The following is a 23817-nucleotide window of genomic DNA, read 5'->3' on the forward strand; positions in this document are numbered from 1 at the left end:
GCCTTTGCCCGGCAGTCGCTCTGCTGCGCCCCGCCGGCTGCCAGGTCTCTTTGCTCCCCCGGCCCTCCCAGGTTTCTGTCCCCCCGACGCTGCGCCCGGTCTTGCTTCCCCGTGCCTCTCTCCCAGTTCTCCTCCCCCTCCCCACCTGCCCCAGTCTCTGCTCCCACGCTCCCATGTCTTCCCCCGGCCTGCCCAGTCTCTGCTCCCCCCGGCCTGTCCCAGTCTCTGCTCCCCCCGGCCGCCCAGTCTCTGCTCCCCCCCCGGCCTGCCCCCAGCTACTCTGCTCCCCGGCTGTCCCATGTCGTCCTGCTGTGACCGTGACACCACACTTGTATCTATCTCAGACCCTTTCCATTATTCAACCTTCCTCACTTGCTCTCTCTCCCACATAAATGCTTCCTATCCGAGAGCCTGTAGTGAACGGTTTAACTTTAATGAATGAAAAGCTGTAGGCATGAATTTGTCTAAAATACACAATGGTCGGGGGGGTATATATATGCATGTATGTAGCCGATCCCTTCAAACCACAACAAGTCAGGACCCTATTTGTTTTTTTGTCTGAGAAGGTGAACTGAGAAACTAACTGCACTGTAAAATGCTTCTGAATGGGTTATTGAATATTTCATGTGTTTTGTYGCTTTGACAGCACTTACTGGTGCAGTTGTGAGGTAGCTTAAGAMTGTAGCTGCAGTGTCCAGGCAGGCATAGGCCTCTTTCYAAAAGGCACTCGCACATCTGACCAATCTTATTAAATATCGGTGATACTATCAAGAGCAGTGTGCGGTTTCCTTTTCCCTTCAGGCATAGGCCTCTTARCTGCTGATTTGGCTAATGCTAGTCATTTGCTTAGGTCTATAGGTTTAATAGCTCACKGTAAATACTWCAGTATKTGTATTAAAAGGCTTTAAATCGAGTCATTTCTAATGAGCATACTCTGAAGCACACACACTAGCCCGTTCAACCCGAACGGGCTAGTGGCCGATAGTTCGCTATGGAAGCCAACGGATGGAGGTAGCTCTCTATGCTGACATGCTAAAATGTCTGCTGTACCCTCCATAAAGAAGAAGAGTCCCTCTCTATGTAGAATGATGATGTAGGTCGGGGGGACAACTGATAAGCCTGCTTCTTTACACACCAAATGAGTCCTATGAAATCATCGTTTTTAGGCCTAAACGTTTAGGTTCCCTGTGGCGATTTTCTACTAAGAGGCAAATAACTGATTTTGATGTCAGACAACGAGTGACTCTGTGCAGAATACTAAAAACACATCATGTACTGTAGTGTAAACTATGGAAAATCATTTCTGGAGGGTATAGATTTTACATCTCTACTTATTGTCTTCCAAACCTGAATTAAAATGTAGCAATTTCAAAATATGTGAGTAGCAATTTAAAACTTCTGTTAAGATTGTTTTCATATTACGTCCATGGCACAAGGCAAAAGTCTGGCCATSCAATGTATAAAGCAGAATCTAGACAGTCAGTCACTAATATTACAAAATACCTGGGCTGGTTATCAATCCGTTTTAAATATTGATATTATACTCCAATTTGGAAGCAAATTGTATCGTTATAGAATGCTACAATTGCACAGTAAACCTAACTACAGAATGATGGATTTGGATTGAGAGACAAAACACTACTAGCTAGCTATGTTTAGGAAGTTGCATTTAAACTAGGCTGGATACTTACTGACAACATCGACCTCAGAGGCTCCAGACCCCCTCATCCGGAGATACATGAGGCCGAGCAGGAGGAAGAACAGGCAGGCGGCCATGAGCAAGAACATGGACAGGTAGTGGGCGCTGAACCCCCAACCACCGGTGGACGACCCCACCTCCTCCCGCTTGAATTGCTGGAGCAGCTCATCCTCCGGCACCGTGTGCTTCTGCTTGAGACTCGCCTGGCTGTAGGCATGGTTGGGACCGCTATGATTTGAATGGTTGGATCGGTAAGTAGCGGATAGACTGTTGTAGTTGGAGAATCGCGGTCTCAGGCCGATGCTGAATCGGCTACTACTGCTGCTGCTAGTGGCGCCATCCCCGCTGTCGATGTGGTTTTTGTTGTAGGCGGAGGACGGGGAATTGTTGCCGCTGCTTTCCCCGGGGCTSCCGCGGTCGCTCTCCCCCGTCACAGCCGACACGTAGATGGCCCCCCTGGGGTAATGGCGTCGCAGCAAGCTCCCGCTCAGGGACGATTCGCCGGGGCCTCGCTTCTTTCCCTCTTCATCCTCCTCCTCCCCCCGGCCTCCCYTCATGTCTAGTCGACTCCTACTAGCGCCAGGCGTGTCATTTTGCCTGATTTCCATGCCTAAAGTCGTTTCCTGGCCGCTCTCTGACCCCCTGGCACTTCTGTGGGGAGACGGCTTGGAGGAGTGACTCCGTCTGGAGTAGTGTTGCTGTAAACGCCGGTCTCGTTGACGGTCCTGCCCATATAATATCTCCCCTTCTTCCTCTTCCTCCTCTTCCGAATCCGAGTAACTCCGACTATCTTACTACTGGTGTTTCAGTGAGTAAGACGCCCTGTTCCCATTCAGAGACCGACTGTCTCTCTCCGTCTCCCCCTGAAAATCGCCTTCCTCTTCGGGCTCTTCGTCGTAATCCTTCACTTCCGCGGCCCGCGAGACCTCGAGGCTCGATTTTCCCGGTCACCCAGCCGAGAGAACCGGGTCGCTTCTCCTCCCCTCCAACAGCCCAGTGGAGAGGAGTTGTTGCTGCTGGTACTCACAGCGACTCCCAGGCTTTTCGAGTGGCGGAGGCAGCTCCCGTTGTAGGCCTGATCTGCTGTTGTTGTTGGTACGCGGGGCCTCGGTCTCTCCTACCGCTGTGGTTCGCTCCTCGTTTCTTCTTCGGGTCGTCCACGTCCGATTCGTCCGAGCTAAAGCCCAATCCGAACTTCCCCGCTCCACCAGTTCGCTTTTCGTTCAGGACCGGTCGACCACGGGCTCCGACTGCTAGGGCTCAGGTGCTTGACGTCACGGCTAGCTGGCCTGGTTCCGAATCCCGAAGCTCCCGCCGCTGTGTAGCTGCCGTGTCACCGCCGCTACTGTTGTTGATGATGCTGCCACTGTTTCGGTTTTTCCCCGCCCTGGTTCCTTTCTGTTGTTGTTCCTCACGTAGTTTCTTTAGTTTTTTCAAATAAACCGGTCTCGTGCTCTCGGAAACCGGGCCTGGAATGAATCCAAAGCTCTTTAACTCAGAGAAAGTCATCGTCCGTTAGCTGCGCCGTCGCCATCTTTGCTCGAAAAACTCAAAGCTGTGACGGAAGTGACGAACAAATAGTAGACCCAGACAGAAAAAACTAAAAACCGTATTCTGAGTAAGTAAAGCTGTCTACAGGCAGGGGGCAGGCGTCTCAATGACCTGCTATAAGAACAGTCACGTCTAAATAGTAGGTTATATCTAGTGTCTGACAGAATTGTAAATGCGTCGTTTTACAAACACATTGTTTTACATGAATATTGATTTTGGAGGTTTACCTCGTAGGGGAGTCTAAAGGTTGATCCAATCAAATACATGGTTGGTGATAGCCGCATCTAGCTACTGTAGGTACGATTTATGTTTAGTCACGTACTCAGGGTCGCAAATGTAGTTGCAATGTACAGTGAAATACTTAAGCGCCGAGCTCCACCGGTGCATAATTCCTGTAATAGTCTATAGGAATCTATAGTGTATTGTCTATTGTGAGTACTCTAGACTGTTTTTGCATAAACCACCTAACGGTATGGTAAAAGGCCTAGTACATTTATTTWTTTTTWTTTTTTTTATTTCACCTTTATTTAACCTGGTAGGCTAGCTGAGAACAAGTTCTCATTTACAACTGTGACCTGGCCAAGATAAAGCAAAGCAGTGCGACACAAACAACAACACAGAGTTACACATGGAATAAACAAACATACAGTCAATAATACAATAGAAAACGTCTATATATAATGTGTGCATACATACTGTATGAGACTGTCTTGTCACCTTACATACTGTATGCATGTCATGTCACCTTTAGACCAGGTGAGGGTATGATTATGTGTGGAATAGGGTTGTAGGAAAGATAGTCTAAATTCATTTGAAGTTCACAAATAAGAATTTCATGATTAATACAAGTTGTAGGGCTACTGGTTTGAAACAATCTATTGTAGGAATTTATTATGGGAAAAAATATATATATACATTTTTTTAATGTAACCTTCATTTAGGCAAGTCATTAATTAATGAAAATATATAATAAAAACGAATGGGAAAAAATCATTGTATACTCAGTGTAGCCTATGGCATTTGTTCTTCGGTAATCTAGTGATATTGATTTGAAATTATTTAATCATGAATAACACCAATTCTCATTGACAAAACTCTGTTGGAATGCAATAAAATAACACATGTCTGGCATTTCTGCATTTCTCGCCCGTTTCCACTCTAATATCCCAGACGAGTACCATCCTTTAGAATATGGGCACCAGGTGACATACCACAATCTGAAGTGTTTATCTTGGAGAGTTTATGGGCCTTATAAGACAAAGACCACACAGGAAGATGATTTGTCTTGAAGCCCCGCCCCCCCGGTCCCTCCCCCCTCTTCCTCTTCCTATTCTGGAGGCTTGAATTGAGTCAATGCAACAAACACATTTTTGTTTCAGAGAATAGGTTCGCCAGCTACATCATGCAACTCTCATCACCATGTGAATATTTTGTAGGCTATAATTTATAATGATTGTTATGTTTATTTTACTGGGATTCATCAGAAAAACGGATGTGTGGGTATTTTTATTTTTTTTATCAGTGAAAGATTACACCACTACTCAGACCGATAAATATGTATTTATAGTGCCAGTTGTTTGTCAAAATGTTACGCCATTTACTTCCTACCGCATGAATCAATAGGCAGGCAAAGCCTAACTAAATGCGCACCAACTCTTTACTTCCCATGTCCCACTGCGCCACCGTGTGGCCACACATCCTCCCTGCAGCGCCCGCTGTGTACAAGTAGCTTGCGACGTAGCACAGGCGTCTCACTGTCAATGAAAGAGGCTCACTCACGGCATACCAGACTTGAGTACAGTGGCTAAGCCAGCATATACACAGACACACAATTTAACTACGAGGAGACCGAACGGAGATACATTTACAATTTAAAGGGTTAGATTTGAGAGGCTGCAACTCAGGATGGCTACAGAGACAGACTCTGTTTTTCTGTCCCCCATCAAAACGTGCTTTCTTCTACTTTTGGGTGGTTTGATGTCCAAAGCTGCGCAGGAGCAGCAGGGAAGTTTCTACATGTGGATTGATGCCAACCAAGCGAGAGTCCTAATTGGTAAGTAGCGTTTATTTTTCAATGAATCCAATGTTACAGTGTCACTTGAATTAGCTTAAATGTGCATAGAAAAGATGGATTGTAACTTTAAAGGGATGAGTTCCATACACTGTGACCCCTTATTATATTGGACTGAGTTCAACTTTTGTAGACACCCATGCGCTTTCGCATGTGTTTAAATGCTCTTGTTGAAATGTCAGTGTGCGTTACTGTGCAGGTTTTGAGGAGGATATCTTGATCGTGTCAGAGGGAAAGATGGCTCCATTCACAACTGACTTCAGAAAGGCCCAGCAGAGGATGCCTGCGATACCTGTCAATATCCAGAACGTCAACTTCACCTGGCAAGCGACTGAACAGGTAGGAGACGGTGATAGGGTCACAGTAGCCTATAGGCCTACTTTCATTTGAAAAGAGGAAAATGTGTACATTTTGATTCCATTTATTGTAATACTTTTAGTGATCATCGATAGGCTATATCAAAGGCTATTGATCTGAGAACATGCGCGTAATTGTAGCCAGTGCGCAACGCGGTGCCTAGGGCGCAATTCTATATGGCGAAAAGGCTGCAATTCATTTGTTTTTAGAAAATAATGATTAAGGTTGTTTTTCTTATTATTTTGAATCGATAGGTTAAAAGCCAATGTTTAGTATGCATTGATTAACCCATTATGCATTTAAAAAACGAACTTCAATGAAGAATGTCTTTGAAATTATTTTCTCGGTAAAGATCAATACACTAGGCAAGAGCCTAAACTAGGCAAGAGCCACTGACTATCCCCACACTTAAGCCTTCATTCAAAAACGAGTCCACATTTCTTCTGAACGATTGTTTCTCACGCTTTCCCTACATCAAAGACCCATTCTGATCAAACAACTACGCCATTTTTGGAGGTTTAAAAAGAAGCCTATGCGCGCGGTAGCAGTAGATGAGTGATTTTAAAAGAGCTTGAGCTCTCTAACCAGTTTCCTTTTTGTAATATTCTAATTCCCATCTCTTGCGGTATTTTACTGTCGGTGTCTGGACCTGCCGCCACGGATCAAAGCGCCGGGGCGCGCTAGGCCGCGTCAGGACATGGTCCAAACATCTGGTCCATCTGCGCTTTTGAAAACATTGGTCAAATTCTCAGACGCGTGCCAGACCCATCCCGCGTTCTTTATTGGAACTGAGAAGGGTAAGAAGGTTCCATTTGGAATCGCTTTGTGCAACGAGGTGTCCTTGTTCATAAGCTTTGTTACGAGAACAGCTTTAACAATAACAGTCAGTGAGTGGCAAACATTATTGTATTTATCTACACCACAAAAAAAATGCTTGAAAAAACAAGTCTTCTCTCTCCTATAAGTTGATTTGGTACCTATTGTGAGGCCATTAACAATATGACATTTATGTATAACAACACATAAAACGGTTATAAACTATTGAATGATAATAATGTAATGAGGATGCAAATGTACCCACTTTTATGTTCAAAGACATTGAGCCATATATATAATATATTATATATTATTTATTCATTCATTTATTTATATACAGTACCAGGTCAAAAGTTTTGGACATACCTACTCATTCAAGGGTTTTTCCTTAATTTCTTTTACTATTTTCTACATTGTAGAATAATAGTGAAGACTAAAAAGTATGAAATAAGTAACCCAAAAAGTTTTTAAATCAAATATATGTTATGTTTTAGATTCTACAAAGTAGCCATTCTTTGCCTTGATGTCAGCTTTGTAGACTCTTCGCATTCTCTCAACCAGCTTCACCTGGAATGCTTTTCCAAAAGTTCTTGAAGGAGTTCCCAACATATACTGAGTACTTCACTATGCCGGTCCAAACTCATTCCAAACTATCTCAATTGAGTTGAGGTCGGGTATTGTGGAGGCCAAGGTCATCTGATGCAGCACTCCATCACTCTCCTTTTCTTGGTCAAATAGCCCTAACACAGCCTGGATTTGTTTTGGGTCATTGTCCTGTTGGGGGAAAAAATATAGTCCCGCACAAACCAGATGGGATGGGGTATCACTGCAGAATGCTGTGATGGCCATGATTGGTTAAGTGTGCCTTGAATTAATAGATCAGGGACAGTGTCACCAGCAAAAGCACCCACACCATCCACCTCCTCCTCCATGCTTCACGGTGGGAACCACTCATGCAGAGATCATCTGTTCATCGACTCAGCAGTTTGGAACCAAAAATCTCAAATTTGGACTCCATCAGATCAAAGGACAGATTTCCATGTCTAATGTCCATTGCTCGTGTTTCTTGGCCCAACCAAGTCTCTTTCTTCTTATTGGTGTCCTTTAGTAGTGGTTTCTTTGCAGCAATTCGACCATGAAGGACTGATTCACGCAGTCTCCCTCTGAACAGTTTGATGTTGAGATGTGTCTTGAACTCTGTGAAGCATTTGTTTGGGCTGCAATTTCTGAGGGCTGGTAACTCTAAGAAACTTATCCGCTGCAGCAGAGGTAACTCTGGGTCTTCCTTTCCTGTGGTGGTCCTCATGAGAGTCAGTTTCATCATAGTGCTTGATGGTTTTTGTGACTGCACTTGAAGAAACGTTCCAAGTTCTTGAAATTTTTCATATTGACTGACCTTACATGTCTTAAAGTAATGATGGACTGTCGTTTTCCTTCCTTATTTGAGCTGTTCTTGCTTTAAGAAGGCACACCTGTTAATTGAAATGCATTCCAGGTGCCTACCTCATGAAGCTGGTTGAGAGAATGCCAAGAGTGTGCAAAGATGTCATCAAGGCAAAGGTTGTCTACTTTGAAGAATATAAAATGTATTTTGATTTGTTTAACACTTCTTTGGTTACTATATGTGTTATTTCATAGTTTTGATGTCTTCACCATTATTCCTATCAATGTAGAAAATAGTAAAAAATAAAGAAAAACCTTGAATGACGTAGGTGTGTCCACATTTTTGACTGGTACTGGTAAGTAATATACAGTATATATATACTTTTGGGGCTGCCCGCCCCCCCCCCGAAGAATCCGGCCCCCCAGATAGCATATGAACAGTGGAGGCTGCAGATGGGAGGACGGCTCATAATAATGGCTGGAATGGAGCCTAAATGAATAAAGAATGGCAGGGCCAGCTATACATAAAGGACCCCTGTTTTATGTCCTTTTACATGTAGTGAACAGGCCACTCGTGGTCTGGAAAGTTCTCTACTTTTGGAAGATTTAAACAAACAATATTGAAATCACCATTGTCACAACCATAAACTGTGAAATCCATCTGCCTTAATTGAAATATGAATTTTGGATATAAAATATGTTACATTTAATTATGTTTTAGTTTCTCATAAAACTGTTGGAAACTAAATTGCTACTGTGTATACCGCTTGAGTAAAGAAAACAAACTTTTTGTTAACTCCGTAAACATGAACTCTTTCAGAATGTTTGTCTACGTCCCGGGTGGGAATTTAACTTTTTGGTCCACCAGACACTCACTGGCGTACCGGACACCTGTGGATCACCCTCAAATCAAATGTCACGTGCGCCGAATACAACAGGTGTAGGTAGACCTTACAGTAAAAATGCTTACTGACGAGCCCTTAACCAACAGGTGTAGGTAGACCTTACAGTAAAAATGCTTACTGACGGCCCTTAACCAACAGGTGTAGGTAGACCTTACAGTAAAAATGCTTACTGACGAGCCCTTAACCCAACAGGTGTAGGTAGACCTTACAGTGAAACTGCTTACTGACGAGCCCTTAACCAACAGGTGTAGGTAGACCTTACAGTGAAAATGCTTACTGACGAGCCCTTAACCAACAGGTGTAGGTAGACCTTACAGTGAAATGCTTACTGACGAGCCCTTAACCAACAGGTGTAGGTAGACTTTACAGTGAAAATGCTTACTGACGAGCCCTTAACCAACAGTGTGAGGTAGACCTTACAGTAAACTGCTTACTGACGAGCCCCTTAACCAACAGGTGTAGTAGACCTTACAGTGAAAATGCTTACTGACGAGCCCTTAACCAACAGGTGTAGGTAGACCTTACAGTGAAATGCTTACTGACGAGCCCTTAACCACAGGTGTAGGTAGACCTTACAGTGAAAATGCTTACTGACGACCCTTAACCAACAGGTGTAGGTAGACCCTTACAGTGAAACTGCTTACTGACGAGCCCTTAACCAACAGGTGTAGGTAGACCTTACAGTGGAAATGCTTACTGACGAGCCCTTAACCAACAGTGTAGGTAGACCACAGTGAAAATGCTTACTGAGAGCCCTTAACCAACAGGTGTAGGTAGAACCCTTACAGATGAAAATGCTTCTGAACGAGCCCTTAACCAACAGGTGTAGGTAGACCTTACAGTGAAAATGCTTACTGACGAGCCTTAACCAACAGGTGTAGGTAGACCTTACAGTGAAAATGCTTAATGACGAGCCCTTAACCAACAGGGTAGGTAGACTTACAGTGAAAATGCTTACTGACGAGCTCTAACCAACGAAAAACAAACATAAGAACACAATTGCCCATAAAACGGCAGCCATCTTTTATTCAAAGCAGGGGACCCACCAGCTCTGGGGGCCCATTCGAATGTCATCAATGTCTTTTTTTATTTTTTATTTTTATTAATAAATAATTTTGACAGTAACCCTCAGGATTCATAAACCTTTTTAATTTCCATCTGTACTAGGAAGCCAAGTGTATGTTTCTTCTGCTTCAGGAATGTGACTGAAACAGTGAAAAAGGGAAACTGATTGAAAGTATAAGGGGATATCAGGTGAATGTCGTGATCAAAGCTACCAAGACACCAGTGCAGTGAGGGAAGCTTACTCAGGTGTTCTACAGCCCATATCAGAGCGAGAGCCTAACGCTTCTTAGGCAGGCCTAGTTCTGAATGAGTTTCAGTTTAGAAAACAATCTCTCCGCAGCTGCGACAGTTACAGGGGGGACAGCTTGATTGTCGTACATTTAACATTTACATTTAAGTCATTTAGCAGACGCTCTTATCCAGAGCGACTTACAAATTGGAAAGTTCATACATATTCATCCTGGTCCCGTGGGAATGAACCACAACCCTGGCATTGCAAGCGCCATGCTCTACCAACTGAGCCACACGGGACTACAGCAATCAGGGGAAAGTGGGTAGAAGGGAGTTGGAGTACAGCAGTTTTGTAACATCGTTCATAATTGAGACTCTCATTCTCCTTATTGCTGGTTTCAACACGTTATGGATATACATGAAGTGTATAGGAAGCTCTGGGACAGGTCGTCTGGATACTGAACAGACAATACATTGGCAGATGCACACAGATTATCAGCTTTAGCAGACAACAGTTCTTGAGGGACTGAACCAACAAACAAAAAAAAAACTGATTTGGTTCATACCGGTGAACTGATGTTTGAGTTGTGTGGTTACAATATCAACAGTCCTATATCTTGGTATATCTTGGCATGCATCATTCAAGACTAAGTTTAAATGGTGTGCAGCCCAATGGACCTTAATGCACAATGCCTCTGGATGGACTGTCTGGGGTGGCAATACTCATAGTATAGAAAACAGCGGGTCCACAACCTGGACCTAAAAGCTGTGGTGAAAACATTTGCACACACAAAAAAAAAGGAGGCTTCAGATCTCTCAAGTTGGATTTAATTTGATTTAATTTAATTGACCTTGAATATTGCAGCCCATTTGTGTCGGCTATTAGCCAGACAAAACCCACTGAGGTCAATAGTAAATAGTGTCTGAATTTATCCTCAAGCCGGCAACTTTTTCCCTCATTGTTAGGCTATTTGATGTGGAATATTTATAAAAGGTTTATAAATAGCATCTGAGTATGGTAAATAGCTATAGATGCTGTAGTGCACTGCATAATGAAACAATCCATAATGAGCCGGTGCTTTGAGGCTGGACTGACTACTGTTTGTCATTAATAGACTCGTTTTACGCACAACTTTCTACCCAAGCTGGGAGAGAGTGCGAGGACAGCTCGTGTCATGCAGGTTCAGGTAGTCTATATACCTTACGGGGTCCAGAGAAACGGCGGTACGCCAGCAGACTCTGTGGCAGGTAGATTTTGTTTTAATCTGCCAGCCACTCAGATTTTTTTTAACAAGATGGATTTTTTTGTTGCCATAGAGTGTACAAAACATTATAAACATCTTCCTAATATTGAGTTGCACCCCTTTTTTTCAGAATAGCTTCGATTTGTCAGGGCATGGACTCTACAAGGTGTCGAAAGCATTCCACAGGGATGCTGACCCATGTTGACTGCAATGCTTCCCACAGTTGTGTCAAGTTGGCTGGATGTCCTTTGGGTGGTGGATCATTCTTGATACACACAGGAAACTGTTGAGAGTGAAAAACCCAGCAGTGTACCATACCCTCGTTCAAAGGCACTTCAATATTTTGTCTTGGGGTATAATTAATTATTATTTGATAAAATAAATAATTTTGTGCCTTTACTACTATAGCCCATAGAAATGCATTTGATAACACATTCATAAACAGACAGTCAAAAAATAAATCATAAGGAATAAGGTTTTGAAGTGTCTGTCCTATATCTAGGAGATATAAGAAAGCTCAGGAAGTATATACAGTATATATATTTTTGTTGGCATGAAACTACCTCCATACTGCCATTCATTTTTTAAACCGTTACCAGGTTCCTTCAGACGAGTCACTTGTGAACGCCATCGTGTTCGTGAGAGTCTCATCTTTCCCAAAAATGTGGTCATATTAGTTTTGTAGGCCAAACCGTTCTGACACTACAGACGTTTGTGAGAAGACTGATTTGGGGGATGTGTCCTGTCTGATAAACACCGCTCGAGCTCTGCCACCTTTCATCGCGAATGCGGAAGTGCGACATCGGCAGATGCGGTAGATTGAGACGTATCAAATGCAAAAAAAAACAGATATCTCTTTATTTTAAATGGATTGGTTTTGATGGGGATTTTTGATATTATGTTAATTAGATCGACACACGGCGGCGTCAATCGACTGTTAAGTATTAATGGACGGACCATTACCGTGGTAACAGCACTCTGTGTCAATGTCAGATATGAGAATCTCCGTGTCTCTTCGCTAGCAGCAGAGAGTTGCAGCAAACTCAAACTAATATTGAAGAAGAACCTAGCATGTGAACAAAACGATGGAACTAGCCAAGAAACACCAGGGGGTTGAAAGATCTGATAGACCGGTTGTTTCTATTGGGGATTTTCAAATAAATAATTTTCCATATTTTACTCATGTTTGTTTTGAACTTGTAACATGTCTGTTTTGAGTAACCGTTGTCAGTCACCGATGGAGTCAATATTTTGTGTTATTCGGGAAAAATATTTGAGTCACTGTTCTGCGGAGGGGCCCCGCAAAACTGCAGCGTGACATATCATTTCTGAATCATGAGTGAATGATAATCTTGAAATGGTTTTAAGGCACCAGTATTGTCCTCTGACAATAATAACTATCATCGTTTGGATTGTGGCATTTCACCTACATCCATAGGAAGTGAGATCGGAAACATTGCCTGTGTCCATAATGGCACCCTATTCCCTATATAGTGCACTACTTTTGACCAGAGCCCATAGCATCATATTCCCTATATGGTGCACTACTTTAGACCAGAGCCCATAGAATCATATTCCATATATAGTGCACTACTTTTGATCAGAGCAAGGAATAGGGTGCCATTTGGGACACAGCCCTTGTGTTGAGAGAGCATTGTTCCCCTGCCACATGAAGGGGCTGTCTCTGTCAGGAGGAATCCCAGGGGCCACGCGTTACATTGTTATGAGGTCACAGAGCCATGACCTCACCGCTCCCTGGGTGGGAGGCGCCTGGACCACGGTGCCATTCATTCTTCTAGAAAGATCACCCTCTTCACCCTCTCCTCCTCTTCACCCTCTTCTCCTCCTCCGCTTCACCCTCTTCTCCTCTTCTCTTCTTCACCCTCTTCTCCTCCGCTTCACCCTCTTCTCCTCCTCCTGTTCACCCTTTTCTCCTCCTCCTCCTCCTGTTCACCTTTTTTCTCCTCCTCCTGTTCACCCTCTCCTCCTCCTCCTTTCACCTCTCCTCCTCCTCCCTCCTCACCCTCTCCTCCTCACTCTCTTCTCACCCTCTTTTCCTCCTCCTGTTCACCCTTCTCCTCCTCCTGTTCTGGTTTCACCCTCTTCTCCTCCTCCTGTTCACCCTCTTCTCCTCCTCCTGTTCACCCTCTCCTCTCTCTCCTTTCACCCTCTCCCTCCCCTCTCTTCACCCCTCTCCTCCTCCCTCCCTGTTCACCCTCTCCTCCCCTCCTCCTGTTCACCTTTCTCCTCCTCCCTCCCCTCTGTTCACCCTCTTCTCTTTCTCCTGTTCACCTCTCCTCCTCCTCCCTCACCCCTCTCCTCCTCCCTTCCCTCTCACCCTCCTCTCCTCCTCTTCTCTTCACCTCTTCTCCCTCCTGTTCACCCTCTCCTCCCTCCTGTTCTCACCCCTCTCCCTCCCTCCTTTCTCCACCCTCTTCTCCCCTTCCTTTCACCCTCTTCTCCTCCTCCTGTTTCACCCTCTCCTCCTCCTCCTTCACCCTCTCCTCCTCCTCCTCTTCACCCCTCCTCCTCCTCTGTTTCACCCTCTTCTCCTCCTCCGTTCACCCTCTTCTCCTCTTGCTTCACCCTCTTTCCTCCTCCTTTCACCCTCTCCTCCTCTCATTTCCCTCTCCTTCTCCTGTTCACCCTCTCTCCTCCTCCTGTTCACCCTCTCCTCCTCTCCTGTTCACCCTCTCCTTCCTCCTGTCACCCTCTCCTCCTCCTCCTGTTCACCCCTCCTCCTCCTCCTGTCACCCTCTTTCTCCTCCTCCTGTCACCTCTCCTCCTCCTCCGTTCACCCTTCCTCCTCCTCCTCCTCCTGTTCACCTCTCCTCCTCCTCCTGTTCACCTCTCCCTCCCTCCCGTTCACCCTCTCCTCCTCCTCCTGTTCACCCTCTCCTCCTCCTCCTTTCACCTCTCCTCCTCCCCTGTTCACCCTCCTCCTCCTTCCCTCTCCCCTCCTCTTCACCTCTCTCCTCCTCCTTTCACCCTCTCCTCCTCCTCTGTTCACCCTCTCCTCCTCCTCCCTGTTCACCCTCTCCTCCTCCTCTTCACCCTCTTCTCCTCCTCCTGTTCCCTCTCCTCCTCCTCCTGTCACCTCTCCTCCTCGTTACCTCCTCCTGTTCACCTCCTCCTCCTGTTACCTCTCCTCCTCCTCTGTTCACCTCTTCTCCTCTCCTGTTCACTCTTCTCCTCTCCTGTTCACCCTCTCTCCTCTCCTTTCCCTTCTTCTTCTCCTCTGCACACCCTCTTCTCCTCTTCGCCTTCTTCTTCTCCCCCTTCTTCTCTCTTCCTCTTTTAGATCTTATTGTTCTTCTCAATTCTTGCCTTCTCATCTTCTTCTTTGTGTCTTCTTCATTTTCATCTTCTTCTTCTGATAGAGCTAGTGGTTTGTGAGGAGGATGGAGAGAATTCTCTTATAAGTTAAAACAAGGAATCCACATACAGAAATCCCCATTGTGGGAGACTGCAACAAGTGTGGACATCCATAATAAACTGTAAACTATTTTAGTCAAAGTAATGACCAATTTCTCTTCCTGATGAGATCATCTCTGGTGACAGCAAATTACAGAGAACGGCAGAGAGCGGAACGACCAAAGCTTCCAGCTCCCTCCAAGCCAGCGCTGTGTACACACACCACACACACACACACCACACACACACACACACACACACACACACACACACAACACACACACACACACACACACACACACACACACACACACACACACACACAGTCTTTGTACAGCTAACCTTGTGGGGACACACAATTCAGTCCCATTCAAAATCCTATTTTCCCTAACCCATAACTCTAAAACTAACCATAGCTCCTAACCCTTAACGTAATTCTGACCCTAACACTAATTCTAACCTTAACCCTAAACCCCCTAGAAATAGCATTTGACTTGGGGACTAACAAAATGTCCCAGCTGGTTAACTTTTTGTTCGTTTACTATTCTTGTTAGGACTTCTGGTCCCACAAGAATAGTTAAACACGTCCACACACACACATAAACATACAGAGATCGTAATCCGGTAATGGCATGTTGAGTCGGCAAATGAGAGTGGGAGAGAGAGATACAGAGAGAGGGCCCTTCTCTTTCCTGGTTCTGTTACCCTGTACTTCAAGGCAGCCGCGCGAGGCTTAGGAACAAAAGCCTGGGGCATGAAAGGCTGCATGGTGGAGAGTTATCTGTGTGGTTATTACATTCAGCTGCAGGATTAGCCTACTCTCCCTCTGCCCGCTTGTGTACCTTTCCTCATCAAACGCTTTAACACTGGGAAGCCATTCACTGCATAGAGGGAACATCGCTGTCTCCCCTTTCCTCTCCCTCTTTCATCTCTCTGTTCTGGCTCTCTCTTTTTTTCCCCTGTGTGTGTTCTCCATGCCGCCCCAATCACTTGACAAGAGAGACAGAGAGACCACATGTCATCTAGACAGAGAGACCACATGTTTATAGAGAGAGGACAGCATGTCATTTAGAGAGAGAGACCACATGTTTTTAGAGAGAGAGACCAATTAATTTAGAGAGAGAGGACAGCATGTCATTTAGAGAGAGAGACCGTCATTCATTAGAGAGAGAGACCACCATGTCTTAGAGAGCAGAGAGACCACATGATACACATTTAGAGAGAGAGAGACACATGTCATTTAGAGAGAGAGACCACATGTCATTGTAAGGAGAGAGAGAGACCACATTCTTTTAGAGAAGAGACCACATGTCATTTAGAGAGAGAGAGACCACATGTCATTTAGAGAGAGAGACCACATCTCATTTAGAGAGAGAGACCACATGTCATCTGACAGAGAGACGCAAGTTATTGAGAGAGAGAGACCACATGTCATTTAGAGATCGAGGACCACATGTCTTTTAGAGAGATAGACCACATGTCATTTAGGAGAGAGAGACCACTGCTTTAAAGAGAGAGACACATGTCATTAGAAGAAGAGACCACATGTAATTTAAAGAGAGACCACATGTCATTTAGAGAAGAGACACATGTCATTTAGAGAGAGAGAGCCCATGTCATTTAGAGAGAGACCGCATGTCATTTAAGAGAGAGACACACATTCATAGAGAGAGAGAAACATGTCATCTTAAGAGAGAGAGACCACATGTCATTTAGAGAGAGGGACCGCATGTCATTTAGAGAGAGAGAACACATGTCATTTAGAGAGAGAGACACACATGTCATCTTAGAGAGAGAGACACAGCATGTCATTTAAGAGAGAGAGACACATCATTGAAGAGCAGTCATTTAGAGAGAGAGACCACATGTCATTTAGAGAGAGAGCCGCATGTCATTTAGAGAGAGAGACACCATGTACATTTAGAGAGAGAGACACACATGTCATTTCAGAGAGAGAGACCCAATGTCATTTAGAGAGAGAGACCTGCATGTCATTAGAGAGAGAGACCCATGTTCATTTAGAGAGAGAGACCATGTCATTTAGAGGAGAGACCACATGTCATTTAGAGAGAGAGACCACATGTCATTTAGAGAGAGAGACCACATGTAATTTAGAGAGAGAGACCACATGTCATTTAGAGAGAGAGACCACATGTCATTTAGAGAGAGACCACATGTCATTTAGAGCGAGAGACCACATGTCATTTAGAGAGAGAGACCACATGTCATTTAGAGAGCAAAACCACATGTCATTAGTTGTTCAGCTGTTCTCCGTTCATGTGTGTTGCAGGCAGAGTTCTTCTCTGAGACATCAGCTGTTGTTCTCCGTTCATGTGTGTTGCAGGCAGAGTTCTTCTCTGAGACATCAGCTGTTCTCCGTTCATGTGTGTTGCAGGCAGAGTACTTCTATGAGTTCCAGACTCTGCGCTCCATGGATCTGGACATCATGGACAACCCCACGGTCAACGTTCCTCTCCTGGGCTCTGTACCACGTCGGCCCTCAGGTGAGACAGGAGCCGGTGAATCCATGCTACCTTCTCAGTGGTGTTGTTTATTGAACACATGAGACTGAACAACAAGCAGGAAAGAGTGGAGGAGAGTGAGTCAACAGCCGAGCACTAACCACTGGACCACAGAGGCCACTACAGTCAAACAGCTTGAAATCAGTCATAATAGCTTGAAATCAGTCATAATAGCTTGAAATCAGCCATAATAGCGTGAAATCAGTCATAATAGCTTGAAATCAGTCATAATAGCTTGAAATCAGTCACAATAGCTTGAAATCAGCCATAATAGCGTGAAATCAGTCATAATAGCTTGAAATCAGTCAAAATAGCTTGAAATCAGTCATAATAGCTTGAAATCAGCCATAATAGCGTGAAATCAGCCATAATAGCGTGAAATCAGTCATAATAGCTTGAAATCAGTCACAATAGCTTGAAATCAGCCACAATAGCGTGAAATCAGTCATAATAGCGTGAAATCAGTCATAATGCTTGAAACCAGTCATAATAGCCTGAAAGCAGCCATACTCAGCATACTGATTACGGCGTTGTAATATGATGTTTCTCTGTGTTTTAAGTGGTGCAGGTGGGCTTCCCGTGTTTAGGAGACCAGGATGGCGTAGCAGCGTTTGAGGTCACCGAGTCACAATCTTGTCATGCCGCGGAACATCATCCTGAAACGTAAACCTCTTTTTCAGACCTCCAGAAGTAGGATGGTCCCAGGTTCTTACACTTTGAACTGTTACCTCTGTTTGATTCTACTAGAGATCGGAGGGGAGGATCAGGAGAGGAATACAGAGAGGAGATAGAAGAGTGGGGAGATGAGAAGAGAGAGAGAAGAAGAGAGAGAGAGATCGAGTAGGAGAGAGAGAGAGGAGGGAGAGGAGAGGAGTGAGTGGAGGGAGAGGAGTGAGATATAGTTGCCGTCTCTTTCACCAGTATATTGGTCTATCTTCAGCATCCCAGAGATGATTGCTAGCTTTCATGTCACAAGGATTGGCTAGGGTCTCAGCTTCACCAGATATGATTGCTTAGCTTCAGCACGCCAGAATGATTGGCTACTCTCAGTCAAGAGATGTTGCTACTCTCAGCATCACCAGAGCATGATTGGCTACTTCACATCACCAGAGATGATTGGCTAGCTCTCGCATCGCAGAGAGATGGCTACTTCAGGCATCACCAGAATATCTGCTAGCTCACATCACAGAGATGTTGGGCTAGCGTCGCTGTCAGAGATCTTGGCTAGTCTCAGCATCACCAGAGATGTGCTAGCTCTCAGCTGTCGAGATATTGCTACTCTAGCTCACAAATGATGCTAGCTCTCAGCATCACCAAAATGATTGCAGCTTCGCATCACCAGAGAGTGCTAGCCTCAGCTCACCGAGATGATTGGCTTATCTCAGCATCGCCAGAGATAATTCTAGCTCTAGGCATCACCAGAGATGATTGCAGCTTCACATCACCAGGATGATTGGTACCTTCAGCAGTTCAGAATGTTGCTAGCTCCAGATCGCACAGAGATGTGCTATCTACGCATCACCAAGATATGCTAGATCTCAGCATCGCCAGAGATGATTTGGCTAGTCATATACGGTGTTGGCTAGCCTCACATCCAAAGATTGCTAGCTCTCAAGCATCCAGAGATGATTGGCTAGCTCTCAGCATCCCCAAGATGATTGGCTACTCTCAGCATCCCAGATAGTTGGCTACTTGCCATCAGAATACGTCAAGGTTGATCTGTCAGTGAGTCGCATTACCCTGTCGTCCCTTCTCTGTGCTGCTGACGGTAAACATTTTACCTCTATTTATTCTACCCTCCTGCTGACCTGGCTGTATGATAACATTACCCCCTGTCTGAATTTAGGTCTACCTCTGCTGGCTATGAATATTATAACTTCCCTGTCTGATTTAGCCTACTCTGCTGCTGAGTGGATATTATTAACATTACCCTGTCTGATTTAGTTCTACCTCTGTGCTGACTGGATTATAACAATTACCCTGTCTATTTAGTTCTACCTCTGCTGCTGATGATATTAAACATTACCCTGTCTGATTTACTACCTCTGCTGCTTGACTGGATATTATAAACATACCTGTCTGATGTTCTACTTGCTGCTGACTGGATATTATAACATTACCTGTCTATTTAGCTACTCTGTGCTGCTGACTGGAATTATAACAATTACCCTGTCTGATTTAGTTCCCTCTCTCTCTCTCTCTCTACCCCTTTAGCGGCTGATGATATTATAACATTACCCGTGATTTAGTTCTGCTGCGCTGCTGAACTGTGATTNGGTGTCTTAGTAGTGGTTTCTTTGCAGCAATTCGACCATGAAGGACTGATTCACGCAGTCTCCTCTGAACAGTTGATGTTGAGATGTGTCTTGAACTCTTGAAGCATTTGTTTGGGCTGCAATTTCTGAGGCTGGTTACTCTAATGAACTTATCCTCTGCAGCAGAGGTAACTCTGGGTCTTCCTTTCCTGTGGTGGTCCTCATGAGAGTCAGTTTCATCATAGTGCTTGATGGTTTTGTGACTGCACTTAAGAAAACGTTCCAAGTTCTTGAAATTTTTCATATTGACTGACCTTCATGTCTTAATAATGAATGGACTGTCGTTTCTTTCCTTATTTGAGCTGTTCTTGCTTTAAGAAGGCACACCTGTTAATTGAAATGCATTCCAGGTGCCTACCTCATGAAGCTGGTTGAGAGAATGCCAAGAGTGTGCAAAGATGTCATCAAGGCAAAGGTTGTCTACTTTGAAGAATATAAAATGTAATTTTGATTTGTTTAACACTTCTTTGGTTACTATATGTGTTATTTCATAGTTTTGATGCTTTCACCATTATTCTACAATGTAGAAAATAGAAAAAATAAGAAAAACCCTTGAATGAGTAGGTGTGTCCACATTTTTGACTGGTACTGATAGTATAATATACAGCGATATATATATTTTTGGGGCTGCCCCCCCCCCCCCGAAGATCCGGCCCCCCAGATAGCATATGAACCAGTGGAGGCTGCAGATGGGAGGACGGCTCATAATAATGGCTGGAATGGAGCCTAAATGAATAAAGAATGTGCAGGCCAGCTTATCCATAAAGGACCCCTGTTTATGTCCTCTTTAGCATGTAGTGAAACAAGGCCACTCGTGGTCTGGAAAGTTCTCTACTTTTGGAAGATTTAAACAAACAATATTGAAATCACCATTGTCACAACCATAAACTGTGAAATCCATCTGCCTTATTTTGAAATAAGAAGAAGAGACTTGGTTGGGCCAAGAAACACGAGCAATGGACATTAGACATGGAAATCTGTCCTTTGATCTGATGAGTCCAAATTTGAGATTTTTGGTTCCAACTGCTGAGTCGATGAACAGATGATCTCTGCATGAGTGGTTCCCACCGTGAAGCATGGAGGAGGAGGTGTGATGGTGTGGGGGTGCTTTGCTGGTGACACTGTCTGATCTATTTAGAATTCAAGGCACACTTAACAATCATGGCCATCACAGCATTCTGCAGTGATACCCCATCCCATCTGGTTTGTGCTGGGACTATKTTTTTTCCCCCAACAGGACAATGACCCAAAACAAATCCAGGCTGTGTWAGGGCTATTTGACCAAGAAGGAGAGTGATGGAGTGCTGCATCAGATGACCTTGCCTCCACAATCACCCGACCTCAACTCAATTGAGATAGTTTGGAATGAGTTGGACCGCATAGTGAAGTACTCAGTATATGTGGGAACTCCTTCAAAACTGTTGGAAAAGCATTCCAGGTGAAGCTGGTTGAGAGAATGCGAAGAGTCTACAAAGCTGACATCAAGGCAAAGAATGGCTACTTTGTAGAATCTAAAACATAACATATATTTTGATTTAAAACTTTTTGGGTTACTTATTTCATACTTTTGATGTCTTCACTATTATTCTACAATGTAGAAAATAGTAAAAGAAATTAAGAAAAACCCTTGAATGAGTAGGTATGTCCAAAACTTTTGACTGGTACTGTATATAAATAAATGAATGAATAAATAAATATATATATATATATATATGGCTCAATGTCTTTGAACATAAAAGTGGGTACATTTGCATCCTCATTACATTATTATCATCAATAGTTTATAACCGTTTTATGTGTGTTATACATAAATGTCAATATTGTCCAATGGCCTCAACAATAGGCTACCAAATCACTTATAGGAGAGAGAAGACTTGTTTTCAAGGCATTTTTTTTTGTGTGTAGATAAATACAATAATTTTGCCACTGCACTGACTGTTATTGTTAAAGCTGTTCTCGTAACAAAGCTTATGAACAAGGACACCTCGTTGCACAAAGCGATTCCAAATGGAACCTTCTTACCCTTCTCAGTTCCAATAAAGAACGCGGGATGGGTCTGGCACGCGTCTGAGAATTTGACCAATGTTTTCAAAAGCGCAGATGGACCAGATGTTTGGCACATGTCCTAGACGCGGCCTAGCGGCGCCCCGGCGCTTTGATCCGTGGCGGCAGGTCCARGACACCGACATGTAAAATACCGCAAGAGATGGGAATTAGAATATTACAAAAAGGAAACTGGTTAGAGAGCTCAAGCTCTTTTAAAATCACTCATCTACTGCTACCGCGCGCATAGGCTTCTTTTTAAACCTCCAAAAATGGCGTAGTTGTTTGATCAGAATTGGGTCTTTGATGTAGGGAAAGCGTGAGAAACAATCGTTCAGAAGAAATGTGGACTCGTTTTTGAATGAAGGCTTAAGTGTGGGGGATAGTCAGTGGCTCTTGCCTAGTTTAGGCTCTTGCCTAGTGTATTGATCTTTACCGAGAAAATAATTTCAAAGACATTCTTCATTTGAAGTTCGTTTTTTTAAATGCATAATGCGGTTAATCAATGCATACTAAACATTGGCTTTTAACCTATCGATTCAAAATAATAAGAAAAACAACCTTAATCATTATTTTCTAAAAACTAAATGAATTGCAGCCTTTTCGCCATATAGAATTGCGCCCTAGGCACCGCGTTGCGCACTGGCTACAATTACGCGCATGTTCTCAGATCAATAGCCTTTGATATAGCCTATCGATGATCACTAAAAGTATTACAATAAATGGAATCAAATGTACACATTTTCCTCTTTTCAAATGAAAGTAGGCCTATAGGCTACTGTGACCCTATCACCGTCTCCTACCTGTTCAGTCGCTTGCCAGGTGAAGTTGACGTTCTGGATATTGACAGGTATCGCAGGCATCCTCTGCTGGGCCTTTCTGAAGTCAGTTGTGAATGGAGCCATCTTTCCCTCTGACACGATCAAGATATCCTCCTCAAAACCTGCACAGTAACGCGCACTGACATTTCAACAAGAGCATTTAAACACATGCGAAAGCGCATGGGTGTCTACAAAAGTTGAACTCAGTCCAATATAATAAGGGGTCACAGTGTATGGAACTCATCCCTTTAAAGTTACAATCCATCTTTTCTATGCACATTTAAGCTAATTCAAGTGACACTGTAACYTTGGATTCATTGAAAAATAAACGCTACTTACCAATTAGGACTCTCGCTTGGTTGGCATCAATCCACATGTAGAAACTTCCCTGCTGCTCCTGCGCAGCTTTGGACATCAAACCACCCAAAAGTAGAAGAAAGCACGTTTTGATGGGGGACAGAAAAACAGAGTCTGTCTCTGTAGCCATCCTGAGTTGCAGCCTCTCAAATCTAACCCTTTAAATTGTAAATGTATCTCCGTTCGGTCTCCTCGTAGTTAAATTGTGTGTCTGTGRATATGCTGGRTTAGCCACTGTACTCAAGTCTGGTATGCCGTGAGTGAGCCTCTTTCATTGACAGTGAGACGCCTGTGCTACGTCGCAAGCTACTTGTACACAGCGGGCGCTGCAGGMTGGATGTGTGGCCACACGGTGGCGCAGTGGGACATGGGAAGTAAAGAGTTGGTGCGCATTTAGTTAGGCTTTGCCTGCCTATTGATTCATGCGGTAGGAAGTAAATGGCGTAACATTTTGACAAACAACTGGCACTATAAATACATATTTATCGGTCTGAGTAGTGGTGTAATCTTTCATGATAAAAAAAAACACCATCCGTTTTTCTGATGAATCCCAGTAAAATAAACATAACATCATTATAAATATAGCCTACAAAATATTACATGGTATGAGAGTTGCATGATGTAGCTGGCGAACCTATTCTCTGAAACAAAAATGTGTTTGTTGCATTGACTCAATTCAACCTCCAGAATAGGAGAGGAAGAGGGGGGAGGGACCGGGGGGGCGGGGCTTCAAGACAAATCATCTTCCTGTGTGGTCTTTGTCTTATAAGGCCCATAAACTCTCCAAGATAAACACTTCAGATTGTGGTATGTCACCTGGTGCCCATATTCTAAAGGATGGTACTCGTCTGGGATATTAGAGTGGAAACGGGCGAGAAATGCAGAAATGCCAGACATGTGTTTATTTTATTGCATTCCAACAGAGTTTTGTCAATGAGAATTGTGTTATTCATGATTAAATAATTTCAAATCAATATATAGTTACGAAGAACAAATGCCATAGGCTACACTGGTATACAATGG

The 23817-nt window shown here is 44.0% G+C and overlaps 2 protein-coding genes across 2 annotated transcripts; one reads left to right on the forward strand and one right to left on the reverse strand.

The window, feature by feature from the left end:
* Positions 1–1674: 1674 nt before the first annotated feature.
* lemd3 (LEM domain containing 3) lies at positions 1675–3233 on the reverse strand. Its single transcript, XM_070442196.1, is given in 6 exon segments — positions 1675–2696; positions 2699–2743; positions 2746–2939; positions 2941–3034; positions 3037–3203; positions 3205–3233. Coding segments are annotated over 6 exon segments (1551 nt in total).
* Positions 3234–5018: 1785 nt separating this feature from the next.
* Positions 5019–17925, forward strand: wif1 (wnt inhibitory factor 1). The gene is made up of 4 exons (XM_024145059.1): positions 5019–5303; positions 5521–5660; positions 17132–17240; positions 17819–17925. Exons 1-4 carry the CDS (start codon positions 5156–5158, stop codon positions 17923–17925), a joined length of 504 nt encoding a protein of 167 aa, XP_024000827.1. The 5' UTR covers positions 5019–5155.
* Positions 17926–23817: the final 5892 nt, after the last annotated feature.

Source organism: Salvelinus sp. IW2-2015, unplaced genomic scaffold (assembly GCF_002910315.2).
Source record: "Salvelinus sp. IW2-2015 unplaced genomic scaffold, ASM291031v2 Un_scaffold6573, whole genome shotgun sequence".
NCBI classification, from domain to species: Eukaryota; Metazoa; Chordata; class Actinopteri; order Salmoniformes; family Salmonidae; genus Salvelinus; species Salvelinus sp. IW2-2015.